The sequence below is a fragment of the Rhinoderma darwinii genome, chromosome 4, assembly GCF_050947455.1.
Source record: "Rhinoderma darwinii isolate aRhiDar2 chromosome 4, aRhiDar2.hap1, whole genome shotgun sequence".
Taxonomy (NCBI): Eukaryota; Metazoa; Chordata; class Amphibia; order Anura; family Rhinodermatidae; genus Rhinoderma; species Rhinoderma darwinii.
The window spans coordinates 335,796,130-335,819,318 of NC_134690.1; the positions used below are offsets into that span (position 1 = coordinate 335,796,130).

At 40.9% G+C, this 23,189-nt stretch overlaps 1 protein-coding gene across 1 annotated transcript in view; it reads right to left on the reverse strand.

Annotated features, from left to right (window-relative positions):
• Nucleotides 1-23,189, reverse strand: part of MTHFD1L (methylenetetrahydrofolate dehydrogenase (NADP+ dependent) 1 like) — a 219,307-nt gene that overhangs the window by 89,576 nt on the left and 106,542 nt on the right. Inside the window, exons 21-22 of the mRNA XM_075862846.1 lie at nucleotides 4,883-5,022; nucleotides 2,441-2,482 (exon numbers count right to left, since the gene is read on the reverse strand). Coding sequence (XP_075718961.1) covers nucleotides 2,441-2,482; nucleotides 4,883-5,022 — 182 coding nt within the window. The remainder of the gene's footprint in view (nucleotides 1-2,440; nucleotides 2,483-4,882; nucleotides 5,023-23,189) is intronic.

Below are 23,189 nucleotides of genomic sequence, written 5' to 3' on the forward strand. Positions count from 1 at the left end.
TCGTAGAGAAGTTCCGACAAGCAGAGGGCACATCATAGTATCGTTCATCTTTCTGTTCTCTCGCTGCACTGATCATAGAGACTAGTGCAGAACTGCACAGTTCCTTCTATGATCCGGCAGAGATTTTCATGAACGCTCTGCCCGATCTCAAAGAGGAGAGCTCAGAGAGTCTGTATTGGAGCATTCTTTCCATGATCAGGGGAAGTTTCCAGAGAGAACAGTGTGCGGAAAGCAAGTAAATTGGGGGGCCTCGCTGTTACTGCATGATGAGGGCAAGGGATACAATTTTTACTACTAGATGGGAGGGGTAGAGGAACACTATAGTTACTACCAAAGAAAGTTCTATTCCGACTAACTGGAGAGAGAGGTAAAACCTCAAGGGAGGTGTCTTGAGCTTCCTCAAGGGAGGTGTCTTGAGCTTCCTCAAGGGAGGTGTCTTGAGCTTCCTCAAGGGAGGTGTCTTGAGCTTCCTCAAGGGAGGTGTCTTGAGCTTCCTCAAGGGAGGTGTCTTGAGCTTCCTCAAGGGAGGTGTCTTGAGCTTCCTCAAGGGAGGTGTCTTGAGCTTCCTCAAGGGAGGTGTCTTGAGCTTCCTCAAGGGAGGTGTCTTGAGCTTCCTCAAGGGAGGTGTCTTGAGCTTCCTCAAGGGAGGTGTCTTGAGCTTCCTCAAGGGAGGTGTCTTGAGCTTCCTCAAGGGAGGTGTCTTGAGCTTCCTCAAGGGAGGTGTCTTGAGCTTCCTCAAGGGAGGTGTCTTGAGCTTCCTCAAGGGAGGTGTCTTGAGCTTCCTCAAGGGAGGTGTCTTGAGCTTCCTCAAGGGAGGTGTCTTGAGCTTCCTCAAGGGAGGTGTCTTGAGCTTCCTCAAGGGAGGTGTCTTGAGCTTCCTCAAGGGAGGTGTCTTGAGCTTCCTCAAGGGAGGTGTCTTGAGCTTCCTCAAGGGAGGTGTCTTGAGCTTCCTCAAGGGAGGTGTCTTGAGCTTCCTCAAGGGAGGTGTCTTGAGCTTCCTCAAGGGAGGTGTCTTGAGCTTCCTCAAGGGAGGTGTGTTAGGCTCCCTACTTTGGAGCAGACTCTAAGACCTATTTAAAATTTGTGCTGCCAGGTGTAAATATATACCAGTCATGATGTGGTGTAAGGAAGAGAAAAAGTGTGTAACATGCCTAGTGGGTTGCTCCAATTTTGTCATGTCAAAAGAGCAATTTGAAAAAATTTGGCACAATATTGTGTTCATTTTCGCAGTCTTGTAAATGGATACATCCTATGAAACAATTGATAAAGGTTGCCCGTTGTTTGAATTTCCAGGAAAATTAGACTAGGTTCACAATAAATTTTGTTTATGTGAACAACCACTAAAAACTGTATTTCTTTATATGTGAAAGCTGTCAAAGAACATCAATTTGGGTTGCTTGCAAGAGTATATACACATATGTTGTCATTCGGCACAAAGTCGTAGTTCATTCTTCATTAAAAACTCAATGGATGACAGACAGAAAAACACATGCAGATTTTGCTTAAACCAACCTTAGGCTATGTTCACACTGAGTATTTTGCAGGAGGAATATCTGCCTCAAAATTCCGTTTGGAAGTTTGAGGCAGATTTTCCTCTCCCTGCACGCCGATTTTCACGCCGTTTTTCGCCCGCGGCCGTTGAGCGCCGCGGGCATAAAACACCGCGAAATACGCTTTCTCTGCCTCCCATTGAAGTCAATGGGAGATCAGAGGCGTAAAACGCCCGAAGATCGGGCATGTCGCTTCTTTTTCCTGCGAAGTCGTTTTACTGCTCGCGGGAAAAAGACGCCGTTTTCGGGCCGTTTTTGCTGAGTTTTGCGACGCAGTTTCCGCGTCCAAAAACTCGGCAAAATACTCCGTGTGAACATAGCCTTATAGTGGATATATGGACAAACCATCGATAAATATTTTATAAAAGGGAGTCTCAAAATGCCTTGAACACAACCGTGCAGTATTTATGGTCAGTAAATATTGCAAGGACGGGCTGCGGAGTGTCATATTTTGCGGCTCACTTCTACGGCCCGGACATACACCTGTAAGTATACGGTAAGGTATCCGTAGCTGATAAAAATTAATGTGTCAGTATTTTATCCGTAATTGCGGCTAAAAACTACGGTTGTGTGCATGAGGCCTGGAGCTGTTAAAAGCAGTGGATTTACTATCATTTCCCAGGACGGGAGACCATAAATATGTTGCAGGTTTCTATACCAGAAAACTATTTTACATTTTACTCTCCTGAGATTGTAGTTTATGAGACGAAGGCAGATTATACTTTTTCATACATTCTGAAGTGAAGTTAGCGGAAAAAACAATCCCCCAATATAATCTTATTAAAAGAAGTATTTTCTAACTGCCTTTGGTTGCCTTTCTGAGCTGCCAGATGGCACAGGCTCTAATATTACAATAGACATATTATAAATGTAACAAAAATATACATTACCTCTTCTGTATACTCCTTTGCTAGAGGAGTCCCAGCGGTAACCTGAAATAAAATTAATCCACACTGTAAATTCACATTTACAGATATATGAGAGTACATGGTTAAAATACCGTTTGTCTATACAATGGAAAGACTTTCAAAATCTGTATATGTATTTTAAATAGCCATATATAAACAAAAAAAAATAATACTATATTTGAAAGTTAGATGTAAAATCTTGTATTCGAGTATGTTCGCACTGAGTTTTTTTGCGAAAAATCTGCCTTAAAACTCCTTCAGTAAATTTGAGGCAGATTTTGCCCCGCCTGCACTCTTCGCCGCGTTTTTTGGCCGCGGCCAGTGAGCGCCGCGGGCAAAAAACGTAGCGTAAAACGCATTCTCTCCCTTCCATTGATTTCAAAGGGAAGTTAGAGACGGAACCGCGGGAGGATAGAGCATGTCGCTTTTTTTTTACGCGGAAACCGCGCCCAAAAAAACATCTGAAATCGCTTCCCATTGATTTCTATGGGAGGTGGAGGAGTTTTTTTTTCTTCCTATGAGCAGAAACAAAAACGCTCATAGGAAGAAAAAAAAACAAAAAAGTGAGTTTTCACCACCTAAACAGATGACCGTTACTTTTACTTCTAGATGTGAAGTAATTTTTTTCGTTTTGGATGTGGAAAAAATTTTTGCAGAAGGGACAACAGGAAGTGCCGCTATACTGTGGTCACCTTTGATTTAGGACTAAATTAACTCTACCCTTAAATCAATAAATCGCAAATCTCTGCACTTAATCTAATGATTTTTTTCAGGTTTTGTTTATGGAACTAGTGGATAAGGATTTTGTGTCCGACAGAAATTTATCAGACATTTTTCTCAAGTGATAAATAGTTATCGATATAACTGTAGCGTGTAACTTACCGCTAGAGAAGTGAACAGTGTAAAATGTATAAACTTTATTGAAGTCTCTGTTTTGCTAGTGCTTGGGACTTAAGGGGGTTTTACACTTGGCGATTATCTGGCAAACGATCGTTCATAGAACGCTCGTTGCAGATAACTGTCCTGTGTAAACAGGGCAGCGATCTGCAGATGAACGAGCAAACGCTTGTTCATCTGCTGATCGCATCGTTCTAAAAAAGTTAACTATTATCGTTGTCGGCAGCACATCTCCCTGTGTAAACAGGGAGATGCGCTGCCGACATAACGTAGGGGGATGAGCAATCGCAGAAACGACCGCTCATCCTCATGCATAGCTCCGTGTGACAGGAGCAAACGACTGCTGATCAACGAGATGTCCCAAAATCGGCCGGTGTAATAGGGTCATTACTTGACGCCGCGATCCGGACGCTGGTAAATATCTGGGTCATGGAGTCAATAAATGGCCTAATAAGACGCAGAGCAGTGATTAGTTCAGAAACTGCTCATCTCACTTCTTTATGGAAAAAATGCCCCTGATTATTATGGGGGAGAGAGACGAGGGAGGGTGCGGGATAACAATAACAAAGGTTTGTTATCCCCACCTCAGGGGGTCAACTGAAGTCATAGAGGGACAGACTATCCCTGCACACTGGCAGCTATCCAACACAGGCTTGAGGCCTGTAACTTCAAATAATCCCCTCAGCATAGAATATATTAAAAAAGGTTTTATATGGACAGGTCTCTGTCTTAATGTTCTAAGGGTTTCATTTCCTCACGGTTTCAAGATCTCTGCTTGCAAATATATTTTGCTTACAATCTTCTACTTACAATCCATCATTTGACATGATTAGTGCAGCATACAGTATGCAGAACTAGGCTTCCCGCCAAATTTAAAGAAACCTTGCAAGCAAAGATCTTTTTTTTTTTTTTACAATCAGAGATAAAAAACCATTAAGGGCCGGTTCACATCAGCGCTGGCTTCCGTTCATCTGTTCTGTTCAACCTTTCCGTCAGAGGGACAGATGAAGGGAAACTACCGCTTCCAATGCCAATGCCATTGATTTCAATGGTATTTTTTCCCTTTCATTTGGTATTAGTTTGCATCTGTTCCGCTGGGTTTCTTTCACGGAAACAATAGCGTAGTTGACTACGTCATTTTTTCCTGTGAAAAAACCCTAGCAGAGCAGAGGCAAACTTATACCAACTAAAAGAGAGGAAATACCATCAAATGGTAATGCAAGCGGAAGCAATAGCTTCCGTTCATCTGTTCCTCTAACGGAAAGGTTGAACGGGACAGAGGAACGGAAGCCAGCACTAATGTGAACAGGCCCTTATACTTACATAGGTGCTGTGTTTGTTACAGTGTTTTTATATGCACAGGAGAGAAGCAGTCTATATAGAAATATATAAAGGTCATCTCTATTATTTGGTTCATGATCATTATACCCCTATTCTAACATTTACACATACTTTCTTATAGTGATGTTTTTAATACACTCTCATACAAATCACTAAGGGAATTTTTTTTCCCTTTTAAAAACTCACATTGGGTCCTCCTCCATGCATCTTCAAAGCTCTAATGGTAGCCACAAGCACGACCACATTGGGAACCAAGCCCGAGGCTCTGCATTTAATATTGAAAAACTTCTCCATGCCAATGTCTGCACCAAAACCAGCTTCAGTTACTAGAACAGAAAAGAGCACAATAAAAAAATAAAAATAAAAGAAAAACATTCTATTAACCTGCCATTTAAATGTTTTATTTCCTGTTGCTAACATAGCGCCAACATTTTCAGCGCACTGCAGAGATTGTTACACATTAGTACGTGCTCCAAACAGGGCTCACAATATAAATATCTGATCTTAAAAAACACTCATATTAGAGCCTTTCCTGGAATTATGGTGCAGCAACATGAAGTCATTTTCTAAAAATGTTTTATTGCCCCTAATGCGGGGTTTGTAAATGAAAATAAATAAATAAATCTAGCATGAATTAAGACATTCAGTGTTCATTTAAAGGGAATGTACTCGCTGTGGAACGAACAGGCAATATAATACATTTAATCACTTAAAACTTTGGGCACTTGCAATGCCCAGGTTTTAGAATATAGTGAAATACATAACCAACTTAAAGCATACCTCTAGTACAAAAAGTAAAAACCTCTTGAAGTGCATCTCAGGGTGTAAATTAAAGATTCTAATCTAGAAAAAAAAAAAAAAAAAAAAAAGTGCGCTCTATACCGATTGGTAGCTTCTTTCACTAATGCATGCATTTGCATGTTAATTTAAATATGGTACTGAGGAGAAGGCGTAGAGCAGGCCTTTAGAGACTGAAATACAGTCCAGGGCTGCATACACATTACAACTACAGTCTTCAGAGCTGAAATCTCCAAGATTTCCTCATTGGCTACACAGAGCTTGTTCTAATTTGATGCAGAAAAAATGAGCTCAGTGACGGCTTCCATTGAAAAACAGTATAACTTTAAATGAAGCTGTGGTCTAAAATATAAATTATTTCCAAATATCGCTTCCTGTAGTGCTATGAGCACAATAGAAAGCCATTCAAGCAAATAGTTACCCACTTGACCATACCTTAATATCAGAAATACATGATACATTAACTATAACAAAATTAAAAAAGGGGTTGTCTCATGAAGACAATTCGAACACATGGTGGGATCAAGTTAGCCAGAGCGGGAAATGCGGTTCATCCGCTATGGCTCATCGAGTGGGGCGCTGAGCATGGGAGCCCTTCTATGACATCAATATGGAAATCTCTAATTATAGAGCTGAAAAGATAACATTATTCATACTTAAAGAGGCTCTGTCACCAGATTATAAGCGCCCTATCTCCTACATAATCTGATCGGCGCTGTAATGTAGATAACAACAGTGGTTTTTATTTTGAAAAACGATCATTTTTGAGCAAGTTATGAGCAATTTTAGATTTAGTTTCTTAATGCCCAACTGGGCGTGTTTTTACTTTTGACCAAGTGGGTGTTGTAAAGAAGTGTATGAGGCTGACCAATCAGTGACCAATCAGTGTCATACACTTCTCATTGTTCCAGCCCAGCTTCTTTCACTGCACAATCTCACTGTGCTGTGGATCATGCTGGGCTGGAACAATGAAAAGTGTATAACGCTGCTTGGTCACTGATTGGTCAGCCTCATACACTTCTTTACAACACCCACTTGGTCAAAAGTAAAAACACGCCCAGTTGGGCATTAAGAAATTAAATCTAAAATTGCTCATAACTTGCTCAAAAATGATAGTTTTTCAAAATAAAAACCACTGCTGTTATCTACATTCCAGCGCCGATCAGATTATGTAGGAGATAGGGCGCTTATAATCTGGTGACAGAGCCTCTTTAAACTGGTGGGGACAGCACAAGCCATTTTCTACATGGAAGTCCTCTCAATGCGGGTAAATAGTTGTTAAAATTATGACGGCTCTTTAGTTATAGACAAGAACTGGTCCAAGAATGTCAAACTGTGACGTAGGTTGAGAGGAAGGAAACAGGATACAGTTCTAAAGCTGCAAGGATGAAGGCAACATACCGAATAGGAAATTAAGCGAAGGACAAATGAGAAGAAAACAATGCAGGGAGCCAAGTTCCTCCACTTGGAAACTTGCCTATGATCATATATGTACACACACACACACACACACACACACACACACACACACACACACACACACCACACTCACTTCTAGATGATTTCCTCTTTCAAAACTGAAGTGCCAAGGAAAACCTCAACAAATGATGCCCCGTGGGACATCTGAGGGTTCAATACAGTGTTACTTCATTAATTACTATATTAAGGAAACCATTAAAAAGGGCCATACAAGAAACTATTAGGTTAAATACATTTGTGTGGCATATTCCATAAAGGTTTACACAAAGCCAGAAAATGGAATGGTCTATGCAAAATGTAGTCACGATAGCCTTCAAATATGTTGCCAGTTTGAACACCCTCCATCTGATCACCTTTGCACTGCCAGTGAGATCCATCAGTGCGGAACACGAATTCGCTCTTTGTTGGAAAATCTTCATGCATTAAAAAAAAAATGCCAACATTTTAGAAGCAGTCATATGCTTCCAACATGCCAACTTCTTGCCCAATAGGGTTGAAGAATCAGATTGGGTATTGAACGGATACCATAACGGATCAGTGGGGGTCCCAGCAATCAGAAAACTATCACCTATCCTGTGGATAGGTGAATTTATAATTTTGGGAACGCCCCTGCAAATATATTATAAATTCACTTCGATCGACTTTCTACATTTACAAACAGTGGAAATATACTGACAACACGCAGGACACCTCGGGGAGTACCAACATCCCAGACTTTCTCGTCAGCCTGTGTTTTGCAGGAGAAAATCAAATCTTCTTAAAGAAAAAAAAAAAAAGGAGCTGTAGAGAATTATCCAAAAGAAATGTTTATTACGGTAAAACGTCATGCTGTTAGACGACAGAAGCCCATTAATAGTTATATAATGAGTTGAAGCACAAGCTATAATATATATTTATTTTACATAAATCTCTTTATTAAAGTCCAAATATGGCATTTGAAATGAGTCCATCAAGATTTTGTACACAGTTAGGATTTCACCAGTGTTATGTCAACTCCACAACCAAAGCCAAGGACATTTTCATTTCCACAAATCATCGTGGAGAACATTTTCTTGTCTTGCTTCGATAATTTTAGTGATAGCCCAGGATCAGCTCCAGGACACGTGTGCAAAAAGTAAAGGTGAAAGGGGAAATGGAAAGTGCGGACTGCTCACTGCCTCTTATTCTCTGGATGTAAACAAGACATTCTCAGTACAGCTGGACATTTGCAAAGTCAGGAAAGGAAGAGCTCAGAAACCTGTGGAAGTTGTTGAACTCTGAACCAGTTAATTTCCAGTGGGAAGATAAAGTGAGGATTATTATCTAATCGCCACGCGGTTTGCAGAAAAGCCAATTTAAAAAAAAAAAACCTGTTCTCATGTATGGGCCAAAATTCATGGCTTAAAAATGGATAGCTCACCACAGGCATCTCCTATAATCTGATAGCCGCAATGGCAATCAACTGATCGCTGTGGATCTAGCACCGAAGACCTCTAGCCCTGTTATCAGGCGGGGGAAGACAAGCTCTTCAAATATTTATCTGTTTTTATCTTCAGGTCCGACAGACAGACAGACAGACAGAGACAGACAGACAGAGACAGACACACAGAGACAGACACACAGAGACAGATACAATATGCAGCCGATACTGGTTAAATTATATGCATACCCCATGACTCTGCTGGAATTAGGAGACTGTAGAACGTGGATATGCAGGGGATATATCTCCCTCACATACATGCTAAATATGGCGGAGCGTGTCTTCATTAGGGTATGTTCACACGGCTTATTTTCGGGCCGTAAACGGCCAAAAAACCGGAGGCAGTACGCCTCCAAAACATCTGCCTATTGTTTTCAATGGGAAAACAGTATTCTGTTCCGACGGCCAGTTGGAAAAACGGTCGTGTAAAAAAAATGGCCGCGAAAAAGAAGTGCAGGTCACTTCTTGGGACGTTTTTGGAACCGTTTTTCATAGACTATTGAAAACCGCTCCAAAAACGGCCGTAAAAAATTCCGCAAAAATCGCGAGTGGCTTAAAAAAACATCTGAAAATCAGGAGCTGTTTTCCCTTGAAAACAGTTCCGTATTTTCACACGTTTTTGGTTAAGCGTGTGAACATACATGTGTAATTCTGTCAAATGGTTCTCCTATGGGCTACTGGATGTAAATATATTATGGCGTGTATGGAGTTAATCGGATAACTATCAGCTGACTGATGTTGGCAGGTAACCATGAATTGAGCCACACCATTGGTTCTTACTTGGGCACATGCAGTGACATGCAGTGACTAGCGGAGGATACCGAAGCATGTGCAGTAAGCTTGTAGCACAGGCTGAGGAACCCGGTGTGTATCCATTGAAAATGAACATTGGCACTTTATATTATGTTTCTTGTAGAAGGATGCACTTACATAAGATTAAACGGTTAAGTACACAGGTTGAACACCTTACCTCCGTGCACGAGTCCTTAGGAAGGTTTTAAACTAGATGGTATTTCTACTATAATAGAAAGTTCCAAGCATCTCCATTGACGGCACTATATTAATACTATTGTTTATTACAGTATTCTTCCGAACCATAAAAGAACTCTACTTCACCAGGACACTTTGTACAGATTGTTCAAATATCTTGCATATTTTCAAGAAGCTTTGAGGATACTTGGTGGGGTAGCATTTAAAATCAGATTAAGTGACTTTGCGTGTTAAGTCAACTTTCTTACACATACTACATTGCTTAACATGATATGAACCAGAAACATGGCCCCAAAGTCAAAGCTTGCTTTTTGTTTTTAGCAGACCACAGGGTGGTCATCTGGTGTCTGTCATACTAAAACATGGCAGTGCAGATGGGCAGACGCCTAATGTAAAGTCTACATTTTTCTAAGACATATGAAATACAGTGTAGATCCCCTGTACATTCCCGACGTGCCACTCACAGGATTTAAAACTACAATATTTGACAAAGGAAAATTTGGAAGGGTTTGCTAAGAATGTATTTACATAGTCCTTCCTGCTTAAAGAAAAATTGCTATATGGGGACCCCGAAGGGCTGGCATTGCATAGCGTTCAGAAAAACAAATTTTAATTAAATCGCGGTCACGATTTGGACTCAAATTATTTCTTATGAAGAAAGAAAGAGCAAAAGTTACAAAGGTTGGTGAGAAATTCTACATTGTTGCCATCCATAGGTAGAGGGGTCTGGCATTCTCTGTTCCTCACCGCAGGTCAATTTGACCGTTTCTCCAATTATTATTTACAAAGCGTGTGGATGAGATTTGTTCAAATCTCATCCACTCTGCTGCTACTGTATTATGCTGCAGACTTTCCACAGTGAAATACGTTGCGAAAAACCCAAAGTATTTACGCAACGTGTGAACCCAGCCTTATAGCTATCCTGTTGCTAGGCGATAAATGTTAATAGTGGAAAAAAAACAACTTTCATGAGCAGTTTACCTGTACCAATTGGACATAAAATGGGCAGGATTTAAGCCTGTGAAAGAGCACAATTAATTTTTAAATTCAATTACAGTAAGCATTGAACTTGAAAACGGTGAATGGTTGAAAGAGTGTATTAAAGAGAACCTCTTATTATACAATTGGATATAACGGGGGGGGGGGGGGGGGGTGTTAGTAAACATGCTCATGGGCGGAGATTTACCTATAGCCACAGTAGGGATAGGTCTCTAAACGGTCCTGACGGAAGAGTCTGGCAAATACAAAATTTACATCAAAACATTTTGCTTATTTATAGAATCAGAAATCCGTTTTCTAATGTACATGTATTAGAAATTCTGCTCACATGCATTTCTCGTAGTGCATGAGGCCCTGTCGTAGTAGAATGGTATACCCTACAGATCACTTCTATGTAATGCATCCACGGGCTAACTTAATTTGACTAAGCATGGCGTCAGTAACGTGACCACACGTGCGAACACACACACGCGCGAACACACGTTTTGGGGCGACAGAGGACACATCCATGGGTGAAGTGAATAGGAATAATGCTAAACAACTACATCACTGTATATGATCACTAAAATCAATATGCGGGTTCCTCAAAGAAACAAGTAGTATCACAGAGTGGGAACTCTTCAGAAAACATAACCTTTATTCATTATTGAGATTAAAATACTCTGGGGTAATTCTTTTGAATGTAAATACCCCTGACACAACCAGTGTTGAATCAAACAAACTACATACAATAGTGACCTGCAATTTCCAGAAAATTATATCTAGATGGTATGGTATCTTACACCCCCTATGGACAAACTCCAGGGATAAAAAAAAAATAAAAAATGGTCTGTGAGGACTTCCCCAGGAAGTCCTCACAGACCATGTGGAATGCCAAGCCTCCATCTACAGCTTCTACACACCAGCATGCCTTGTAAAATGGATCATCTTTATCCACCTGTTCCTTCCTCAAACAATTGTCATCTTTACTCCCAGGAGTCCCGAGTTGTAATCTGGCACAAATGTGCCGATACAAGCAAATATTTATCTACACCATTATGGGTCTATAATTACACACAAATTGTCCAGTATCGTCCACCTGATGAACCAACTAGGTTGGGGAAACGCGTTGGGACGGTTATGAAGAGTCAGTGTTGTTATTATTTTCTGCAATATTTGGTGCTTAGAAATTATACTAATTCCGTGTGATAGAATTTTTTTTTTTTATCCCTGGAGTTTGTCCATAGGTTGTGTCATGGTACCACGCCATCTAGATATAATTTTCAGGATACTGCAGTCATTATGGTGTATTGTTTGTTTGATTCAACCCTGGTTGTGTCAGGGGTATTTACATTCAAAACAATTAGCCAGAGTATTTTAATCTCAATGATGAATAGAGGTTATGGGTATGTGCACACACACTAATTACGTCCGTAATTGACGGACGTATTTCGGCCGCAAGTACCGGACCGAACACAGTGCAGGGAGCCGGGCTCCTAGCATCATCCTTATGTACGATGCTAGGAGTCCCTGCCTCTCTGCAGGACAACTGTCCCGTACTGTAATCGTGTTTTCAGTACGGGACAGTAGTTCCACGGAGAGGCAGGGACTCCTAGCATCGTACATAACTATGATGCTAGGAGCCTGGCTCCCTGCACTGTGTTCGGTCCGGGACTTGCGGCCGAAATACGTCCGTCAATTACGGACGTAATTAGTGTGTGTGCACATACCCTATGTTTTATGAAGAGTTCCCACTCTGTGATACAACTTCTTCACTGTGCCTGTATTTACGATCTCTAGATTTAGAAAACAACTGCGGTCTCTATGAGATGGTCCTGTTAATAAAAGTTTTTGTTTTCTTATTTAAAAACACAACACACAGGGAGAAGAATGTAAGAGCTGCTCCTCACAGACACTGATGAGAGGTTGCTGTATGTAGAAATACTTTATAACTTCTGCTCCTCAATTCACCTATTATATACATGAACGGTGTTACCTGAATGCCAGGGGTCACATGACTGCCACCATCCGTACTCTATTCAATGATCTTATGGATGCATTTCTATGCTATGATCTGTAATATCATACTTACAAACAGTCACGAATTTGCCGGGACCTTCCCAAATTTATAGAGACAGTCCCGGCAAATTACTGTCCCGGCAACTGCTACATTCAATTGTATCCGCTTCCTGCTCTGCTATTCACTCCTTCTGGAGTGCTGTAATCCCCGGCAGAAGAGTTGCCGACACCCTGGCCGGGGATTCCGCTCATTGACGGAACCCCAGACTTCACGGTCCACGTAAGGGCAATAGTCAGAGGCACCTCCTGCAACGGTATTCCTGGCCAGAGCATTGTCGATGCTCTGGCATAGGATTCTGCTCATAGAGAGAACCACTGACAACTTCACTGTCCATATATGGACAGTGATGTCAGGGGCTCCTCCTGGAGCGCCGGTATCCCCAGCGAAAGCGTTGCCAACGGCCTGGCCGGAGATTCCACTCCTAGTGGAAACCACAATGGCTCTATCTACAGGGTACGGGTGGCACCATCTAAAGAAGGGGCTGCGTGGCACTATCTACAGGAAGCAGTGTGTGGCACTAACTACTGGGGGCAGTGTGGAGCATCATCTACAAGGGGCACGATCTACAATGGTTTTTACACTACCAGTAGTGGTCAGCACATATCGCCTAGCCCTAGTGATAAAGTGAGACGACATCACCTGCCTGTAAACAACCGAATAACCAGAGAGACACATACTGGCCACCATAGTAGTTGTCAGCCAAACTAGTGCAGAGATTTTTGTTTGCTTACTTGTACATAGAAATTCTAGAAAGAAAGCCACACTTACAGAACACCCACCAAAGACACCACACCCTAAGTGTCCCTGGAATTAATTTTTTTTCAAAAGTTGGCATACCATTTTTTTTTTTTTTAAACAGAGGCAACTGCACGGATATAAGAAAGGTATGTGAGCAGAATTTTACATAAATCAATATTAGAAATCTATGATATTCGATAAATAAAAGTAAATAAAAGAAAAAAGTAGACAGCCCCTTTAAGGCTTTGCATTCATACAATCATTAGGTGCACACAGCACAGATGGAGTGACAGTAAGACCACGAAAGAGGTAAAATTGGAAAGCTACAGGGGCTGGGATTTTTCTGGAGTAATTACATTGAAAACAATGGCGTTCACAATGATCATATCTAATAAGATACACACCACCAATTGTTCTGGTACAAATAACATTTTCAAAGTTGCCAGAAAAATGGCAGCTTGGACCTGGCTTCGTTCAGTAGCTGCACAACGTTCCCGAAGACATTCTTGTGGCTTCTATATGGCACATTATACATTGTAATTATATACTGGCATAACATTCAGCAGTATAACAGTATTAGTGAATGTGCCGAATTCTAGGGACTAGGTGTATTAAATGTATTCCAACCCGATTCATAATCGCATCAAAAAGATCAATAAAACAATTCTTGTTTGAGAGGCTCCGTATCAAAAGGAGGAGATTTTTAATATAAACCAATAAAGAAAGTAGCCAAATAAAAAAAAAATCTTAGGCTTAACAGACTGTAAAAACACAAGGTTGGTAACCAAATCCAGATGGCCTCAGAGGGGACAGAAGGGAATGGAAACCTCATGACACGTCTGAAGATTTTATGCTATTAGTGTAATTGGTTGTGGCAGGATGACCACAGATAACACAGGAGAATAAAATCGGACTTTTATTAGATCTTGACATTTAACCCCTCCGGCACATTCTCACATGTATTTCTGTTTACTGCATGAACTTCGGAAAACATTACAAAAGAACGCATTCCTATTTCTTTGAAAATACATATTTCTTCTGGGTTCACCGGAATTACACGCAAGCAGAGCAACATAAGCGATTGTAGCTTTGGGAATTTGAGTCTAACGCTCATTTTGACAGGATGAAAAATTTTAAAAAAAAATGACGACCAAAGCAATTTTAGGCCAAGAGGGCAGATTTCATGATTATATTTAGCGTACCTTCCTGAATGATCTTTAAATTATGATGGAGTTTCACCATATTTTTTCCTATAATCCCTAAGCTATCAGGTCCAACTGATATCAATTAACAACATTTTACTGCACTAAAAACAGTTAACAGACACAGTTGACTAAGGGTATGTTCACACGCTTAACAAAAAAACGGCTGTAAAATTCGGAGCGGTCTTCAAGGGAAAACCGCCTCTGAGTTTCAGCCGTTTTTTAAACCACAAACGTTTTTTTGAGGCTTTTCTTACGGCTGTTTTCTGAGCGGTTTTTCTATTGAGAGCATGAAAAAAAAAAAAAAAAAAAAAAAAAAAAAAGACTCAAAAAACGGCTCAAAACTGTATCTGTAAGGTCAGCGGCACGGACTGGTTCAGTGTCAGCGGGTCCTGAGTGTCTGACACGCAGGATCCACCTGTTATCGATCACATCTAAGTTATGATCTTAGATGTGATCGATAACCACTTGGTCCTGCATGGACACGCTGACAATGAACCAGACAGTGCCGCTGACCTGATGGATACAGCGCAAGATACAGCTGCTCTGTATACAGGATACAAAGCAGCTGTATCTCAAAAAGTAAAAATATTTTTTAATAAAATGTAATTTGGAAGTTAACACAACACACTGATGCATATTTTTTATTAACCAAAAATTTTTTTTTCCAGAAGGTGTACATAACCTTTGAAAACATACTTCCCTATACTTCCTATCACTTCGGTACTTGTGCAGTGACATTGGTAGCAGAGAAACATTCACGCGGACTGGGCAAGATCGTTACTTTTCCCTTAGAACTGCCCCAACTCAAATCATACAAAACTGAAACCAAGGCAGAACCATATTTTAAATGCTTAGGCCTCATGCATATGACCGTAGCCATGGGCACGGCCGTGATTTTTCAATGAGCCTGGACAGCAGAACACGTCCGTAATAAGGCATGCCCGTTCTTGCAGGGGCCACGGGCCATGAAAACCATTAAGGAATGAATGGGGCCACTATTCTCCCGTGGATTTTCAGGGCAATTGCGGCCGCAAATGCATGTTCGTGTGCATGGGGCCTTAGAGAAGCAGTTTTATTATATCAAAGCTGCATAGAGATCTGGGGTGTAACAAGTGAACATGGGACTCAACAACAAAATTTGGAATGGGATCCCGACCCATCAGGACATGAAGGGCTTGTGGTTATTTTGGTCTTTACTCTGTCACATGTGTATTTTTCACCTTTCTTTTGTCTCCCAGTGACCTCTATTCACTTTCCATCATCCATTAGCGAACACTGTCTGCACCTCACCTCTGAGTCACAATGGCTCCACTTAGCAACTGCTGCTACCCTGGTAGATACACCTATGCTCAAGATATTAAATATATATTTTGGGATACATCAAATGTTAAATATGTACAATACGTTTAAGGCCTTATTCACACGAACGAGAGTCAAATCACACAGATCCCTTATAGACTTGAGTCTATTGAGGGATCAGTGAAAACAGGCAGAAATAGGACATGTCCTATTTTTCACGGACTGTTAAAAGAACGTCCATGTGAATAGCCCCATAGAAGTGCATTGATTTTAATCCAACTGTGTGACGGGCATTAAAAAAAAAAACATCCGTCACACGGCTGATTATCCCATTCGGGTGAATAAGCCCTAATGTTTTTTACAATGAGTTTTTTTCAGGTTGCAAATCTCAGATGGTTTTGTCATATAACGACAGCTCATTCCACGGAACTGGAGCTCAGCTGCCCTATGTTAGAATCCTGAAGAATGAACAGAACATACAAAATCTGTAACTAAACAGGGACTGCTGCTCTGTACTGTGAACTTTGTGTGACTCTCTCTTTGTATCTGTAATAATATCCCAGCAAGGCCATACTTGCTTTAGATAAAAATCACATTTATACCTTGCAAATAAATTCCACATGTTTGGTACAATAACGATTATTTGAGAACAGTATGAATAGCAAAACTAATGAAACAGAAATAATGAAGACATCTTAGTAAAGTATAAACACACACACACACACACACACACACACACACACACACACACACACACACACACACACACACACACACACACACACACACACTTCTCAATGAATTAGAATATCAACAAAAGGTTTATTTATTTCAGCAATTCACTTCAAAAAGTGAAACTCATATTATATAGATTCATTGCAAGAATATGGCTAATAGTTACAGAAAACCTAAAATTTTGTCTCTCAGTCAATTAGAATATTATATAAGCCCAATTTAAAAAATGATTTTTAATACCGAAACGTTGGCCTACTGAAAAGTATGTACAGTATATGCCCTCAATACTTGGTCAGGGGTCATTTTGCATGAATTACTGCATCAATGCGGCGTGGCATGGAGGCGATCACTTCTTGATTCCCTCTGTGACAAGCTTTATGGAGATGCAGATTTCCTTTTCCAGCAGGAATTGGCACCTGCCCACAGAAGGAAATAACTTTTTGAAATGTCGACATGTCAACCAATAGTATAAGAGTTCAGTAATTCCATACAGTATTGTAGCTGTGGAGTTACAGGTATAAAACAATGAGGTTCATAGAAAAGAAAGTGCATTCAGTAATTATACATTCCTCAAAAATTTATAAATCTGGATGTAAAGCCGATCTCGGCGTAAGGCAAATGGCAAAATATAAAGAATTCACTGGTTAACTAAAACAAACCGTTTCCACAAGTACAAATGAAGAATGAGACTGACGGGTAACATCCAAAAAACCTATACAGCATTATAGATTAAAATATATTTAGTGTAATGGTATATTTAAACATGGAATGAGGAGAGGGTCAACAGAATAAGGGTTAAGTAGAAACCACTTTTGTAGTAAAAAGTTAAGGGCTATGGGGAGAGTCAAAGAGACTATATTGGGAAGAAGGGACAGTGGCAGAGGACTACAGCCATCTGTCCCAAATTTTAGTGAACTTGAGTGGGCAATTTCTATGTTGATACAAACACTTCTTGTGAGGCAACATACTGCTTACAATGGCTATCCATTCTACAAATTTGGGCGCACGACTGGACACACCACCTTCATCCCATGGGGCATGTAAACAGCTAGCTACCCGGGACCTGCCACTGCTCCACACAAAGGAGGTAGGGATACCTTCAATACGTTGTAGTAGACGGGCTGGGGAGGTACACAGGAGATTGCTGGAGGATATACAGGATTTTAAGCATAAGGGTCATTTTAATCAAGCTCACTCTAGCAGCTGTAGATAAGAGCAGTTGGTTCCATCTGGCAATTTTGGAGCGTAAAAAAAACAAAATTAAAGGAGAGATATTTAGTGCTTCAAATCCAAACACTGATCTCGATATTCGTATTCCAAGATATGTGATACAGGTTGACCATAGGAGTGGGGTGGAAGTCGCCGCTGCTATAGGAGAATATGGGACTTAGACCAATTGATGGACAATCCGGACATTGAACCAAAACATGTCATTGTGGAAAGTACTACATGTAAGGACACCCCAGGTTCAGCGAGATATAGCAGAGTATCGTCTGCGTACCTTCTCCTGTACGGGAAGGAGGTTAAAACCAATAATACGGGGTTCTTGTATAAGTATTCAGCGCATGGTTCCACTGCCAGTGCAAATAGGGGAGAGAGAGGGCAGCCCTGTCTGTTACCTCGATATAAAAGGGTAGGGGTCGGAAATTCAACCATTTACTGCTACTCGGGAGGATGGAGCAGAGTATAATAATTTAACCCATTTCATAAACTCAGGTCCAAAGCCAAATTTTGCAAGTCAGAAAAATAAAAAATTCTATTCTATGGAGTCAAATGCCTTAGCGCCGTCTAGGGAGACTACAACTAGACCACTAACATCCTCATGAGTGGACTGCAAATTCGTGAATAGTCTGCGAAGATTAATGGCAGTGGCTTTGCCAGGCATAAAACCTGTCTGGTCTGTGTGAATCAAGGACAATATAACCATATTCAATCTTTTAGCTAAGAGTTTCACCCAAATCTTTAGGTCAGTTTGGAGGAGTGAAATTGGACGATAGGAATCACAAAAAAATAGATTTTTAACTGGCTTAGGCAATACAATAATCGTTGCCTCCCTCATTGAGCGAGACAGGTCTCCAGAGTCCAAAGCCACCCGATAAACATCAAGTAAACGGGCAGCTAAAGAATCAGCATGTGCCCTATAGAATTCAATAGGCAGGCCGTCACTACCGGGCAATTTAGTCTGAAAGGAGGCCATGGACTTCTGTATCTCTTGTGCAGTAATAATAATATCTGGTTTAACCCCTTCCCCCTGCTGGCATTCTGGGCCCTAATGTCCAAGCCATTTTTTAGATTTTTCCATTGTCACATTCGAAGAGCTGTAACTTTTTTATTTTTGCGTCGGCATAGCTGTATAAGGTCTTGTTTTTTGCGGGACGACTTGCAGTTTTTATTGGTACCATTTGAGAGTAGATGCGACTTTTTGATCACTTTCTATCACATTTTTTTTAAAGTCAGGATTAACAGAAAACAGCAATTTTTCCATTGTTTTTTATTTTATTTTTTACGGCGTTCACAGTGCGGGTTAAATAATGTAACAGCTTTATAGTCGGGGTCGTTACGGACGCGGCGATACCAAATATGTGTAACTTTTTTGCTTTATTGTAGTTTTTTTTAATAGTAAAGCATTTTGTAAGGGGAAAAGCTGGGTTTTTCCTTTTTTTTTTATTAACTTTATTAAACTTTTTTTACTTTTTTACTAGTCCCACTAGGGGACTTCACTATCCTCCGATCGCTATTATAATACACTGCAATACTTTTGTATTGCAGTGTATTACTGCCTGTCCGTTTAAAACGGACAGGCATCTGCTAGGTCATGCCTGCGGCATGATCTAGCAGGCATTCGCTGCAGGCAGACCTGGGGGTCTTTATTAGACCCCCGGCTGCCATAGAAGACACAGACACTCGGCGATTTTATCGCCGGGTGTCAGTGAGATGAGAGGGAGCTCCCTCCCTCTCTCCAAAACCATTCAGATGCGGTGCTCGCTATTGTGCACCGCATCTGAAGGGTTAAACAGGTGAGATCGATACTAATATCGATCTCACCCGGCAGAGCAGGGACGCCCCCAGCCCTCAGCTGCTTCTGGCAGCTGAGAGCAGGGAGATTTCACGGCTCCCTGCTCTGTTTACTTTATTCTACAGCAGCGACGTAGTTTGGCGGCGCTCTAGAATAAAGCCCACTAATGACCGCCGTAAAAAGACGTATCGGCGGTCATTAAGGGGTTAATAACCACAGTTTCACTGTGCTTGATTGGCCAGCAAACTTGCCTGACCTAAACCCCATAGAGAATCTATGGGGTATTGTCAAGAGGAATATGAGAGACACCAGACCCAACAATGCAGATGAGCTGAAAGCGGCTATCAAAGCAACCTGGGCCACGCCGCATTGATGCAATAATTCATGCAAAAGGAGCCCCGACCAAGTATTGAGTGCATATACTGGACATGCTTTTCAGTAGGCCAACATTTTAGTATTAAAAATCATTTTTGAAACTGGGCTTATGTAATATTCTAATTGCCAGAGACTGAATTCTGGTTATCATTACCGGTTAGCCATAATCATCTCATCTTTTTAGTATCTAAAAGGAAATTTTAAGTGTAATCCATGTATGAAGACATGAATATAAATTTCAAAAATATAAAAATTCAGCTGAAAGGTTTAAAGGCAATGTATATATTTTTTCCCCCTAATTAAAACCAGACAGTGAAATATTTTTTTCTAATCTATTTTTCGATTGAAGACTATATTTATACCCATACACGATTTGGAGGACAGCCATCTTGCCTGAGCTGCTGTTGACAGCATTCGGAGATTTGCTTTACAGCAGCCACACGGATCATAGAAACCTGTAAAAAGTAGGGGTCCCACTGAAAGTTTAGCAGAGGAGCTGTGTCCATCAACTATTAAGAATGGTGGATCCTGTGTGATCTTGATAATGGTGTTACCCTTCATTGTAATCCTGCCTGTGATGATAATGAAATGACTGCAGAGAAGTGATCTCTACAGAACAGGAAGCGTCAGCCTACTATGACGCTCAGTGACCAGAGTGAAAACTGTAAAATTTTAGAATAATTTTTTTTTTGAACCCCTTCCCGCACCTTGACGTAACTGCACGTCGATGTGTGCAGTAAGTCCGCACACATTGACGTGTAGTTACGTCTGTGCTTTGACAGTTAACCGCACCACGGCGGATAACTGTGCAGGGTGTCTGCCCTGCATTCCCCGTTGCCGATCAGCGGCCCATCGCCGCTGATTTCGGCAGTTAACCCCTTAATTGCGGCGTTCGATTTTGATCGCCACAATTAAGGTGTTTGTCGCCGATCGGCAGCCCCCACGTGAAATCACGGGGGCTGGTGATGGTACCCATGGCAACCGGACGCCAGACAATGGCTTCCGGGCTGCCATGTACAGAAGCCTATGAGGACCAGCCGAGGGGTGGTCGTCGTAGGCTTCCTGTCAGTGTGACTGTTACGTCACAATGACAGTTGGAATGCATTACACTACGTAGGTAGTGTAATGTATTCCAGCAGCGATCAGAGCTGCAAGTCTAAGTGTCCCCTAGTGGGACAAGTAAAAAAAAAAAAAAAAAAGTGTTCAAAATAAAAAAGTTAGAAGTGACATAAACAAGAACTGCTTTTTTTCCTATAGTAAGTATGTTATTATCGGAAAAAAACACGTAAAAAAAAAAAGTACACATATTTGGTATCACCGCGTTCGTAACGACCCCAACTATAAAACTATAATATTATTTTTTCCGCACGGTGAACATCGCAAATAAAATAAAGTAAAAACTATGCTAGAATCACTATTTTTTGGTCACCACCCCTCCCAAAATATACAATAAAAAGTGATCAAAAAGTCGCATGCACGCCAAAATAGTACCAATAAAAACTACAACCCGTCCCGCAAAAAAACAAGCCCTTACACAGCTTTTTTGACTGAAAAATAAAAAAGTTATGGCTCTCAGAATATGGGGACACAAAGAATTTATTTTCTAAATAAGTTATTTTATTGCACAAACGCTGCAAAACATAAAAAACCTATATACATATGGTATCGCCGTAATCGTACCGACCCGCAGAATAAAATATAATTGTCATTTATAGCCCAGGGTGAACGCCGTAAAAAATAAATAAAAATAATTGTCAGAATTGATGGTTTTTGGTCACCTTGCTTGCCGAAAAATTGAATAAAAAGTGATCAACAAAATCGCATGTACCCCAAAATGGTACCAATGAAAACTACAGTTTGTCCCGCAACAAATAAGCCCTCACGCAGCTCCGGTGGTGAAAAAAATAAAAAACGTTCCGGCTCCCAGATTATGGCGATGCAAAATGTGCAGTGTTCCAAAAGTGGATAAGATCGGGCACCATTTATAAGTGCGACACGGGCCACATATCTGCGGATTATTATTTATTTACCCCATTATTATACCCGCTTATTATGCCCCTGATGTACTCTGCCCAGCCTACATATGCCCCCACATTATAAAACTGAAATACCAGCAAAATGCCAGAGCTACTACCAAGCAAAATCTGCGCTCCAAAAGCCAAATGGCGTCCCTCCCTTCTGAGTCCTACAGTGTGCCCAAACAGCAGTTTACGTCTACCGATATGGAATCGCCATACCTGGGAGAACCCGGTTAATATTTTATGAGGTATTTGTGGCACAACATATAGTACACTAAAATGGCACATCAGTGGAAAATTTTAATTTTCACTCTGCACCATCCACTGCGCATTAAACCCTTCGCGCATGACTTAATAGCATGTCGTGGTGTGGAGGGTGATATATGGAGCGTCTCACGCGCTGAGCCCGCGCCATACGCTGCGGGTGTCAGCCGTGTATTAGAGCTGACACCCGGAACTAACGGACAGGAACAGCGATCGCGCTGTTACAGGAGCCTGTAAAAATCACAATATACTGCAATACATTAGCATTGCAGTGTATTCTACCAGTGATCTAACGATTGCTGGTTCAAGTCTCCTAGGGGGACTAATAAAATATGTAAAAACAAAAGTCCAAGCTATTACAATATACCATTATTGAACTCGCACGGTGAACGCCGTGAAAAATAAAGAATTTTAAAAACGGCTAAATTGCCGTTTTTTGGTCACCCACAGTTGTTTTGCTGAATTCATTGGAATTAGTCTGTAAAGGTAAAAATCTAATGAATTCAGAAAAACAACTGTAGGGTCAAAATGCTAACTTTACCCCTAGAAAAATTCCTTGAGGGGTGTAGTTTCCAAAATGGGGTCACTTTTGGGGGTTTCCACGGTTTTCATCCCTCCAGTGCATTGAAAACGCGACACGGCACTGAAAACTATTCCAGCAAAATCAGAAATCCCAAATCCAAATGGTGCTCCTTCTCTTGAGGCCTGCTGTGGGTCCAAACAACAGTTTATTACCACATATGGGGTATTGCCATAATTGGAAGAAATTGCTTTACATATGTTGGGGTGTTTTTTCTACTTTATTCCTTGTAAAAATGTCTACTTTTTTTTACAAAAAAAGTAGATTTTCATCTTCACATACTAATTCAAATAAATTTAGCAACAAAAACTGTGGGTTCAAATGCTAACTATACCCATAGATAAATTCCTTGAGGGGTCTAGTTTCCAAAATGGGGTCACTTTTGGGGGGTCTTTACTGTTTTGGTACCACAAGACCTATTCAAACCTGACATGGTGCCTAAAATATATTCTAAAAAAAAAAAAGGAGGTCCCAAAATC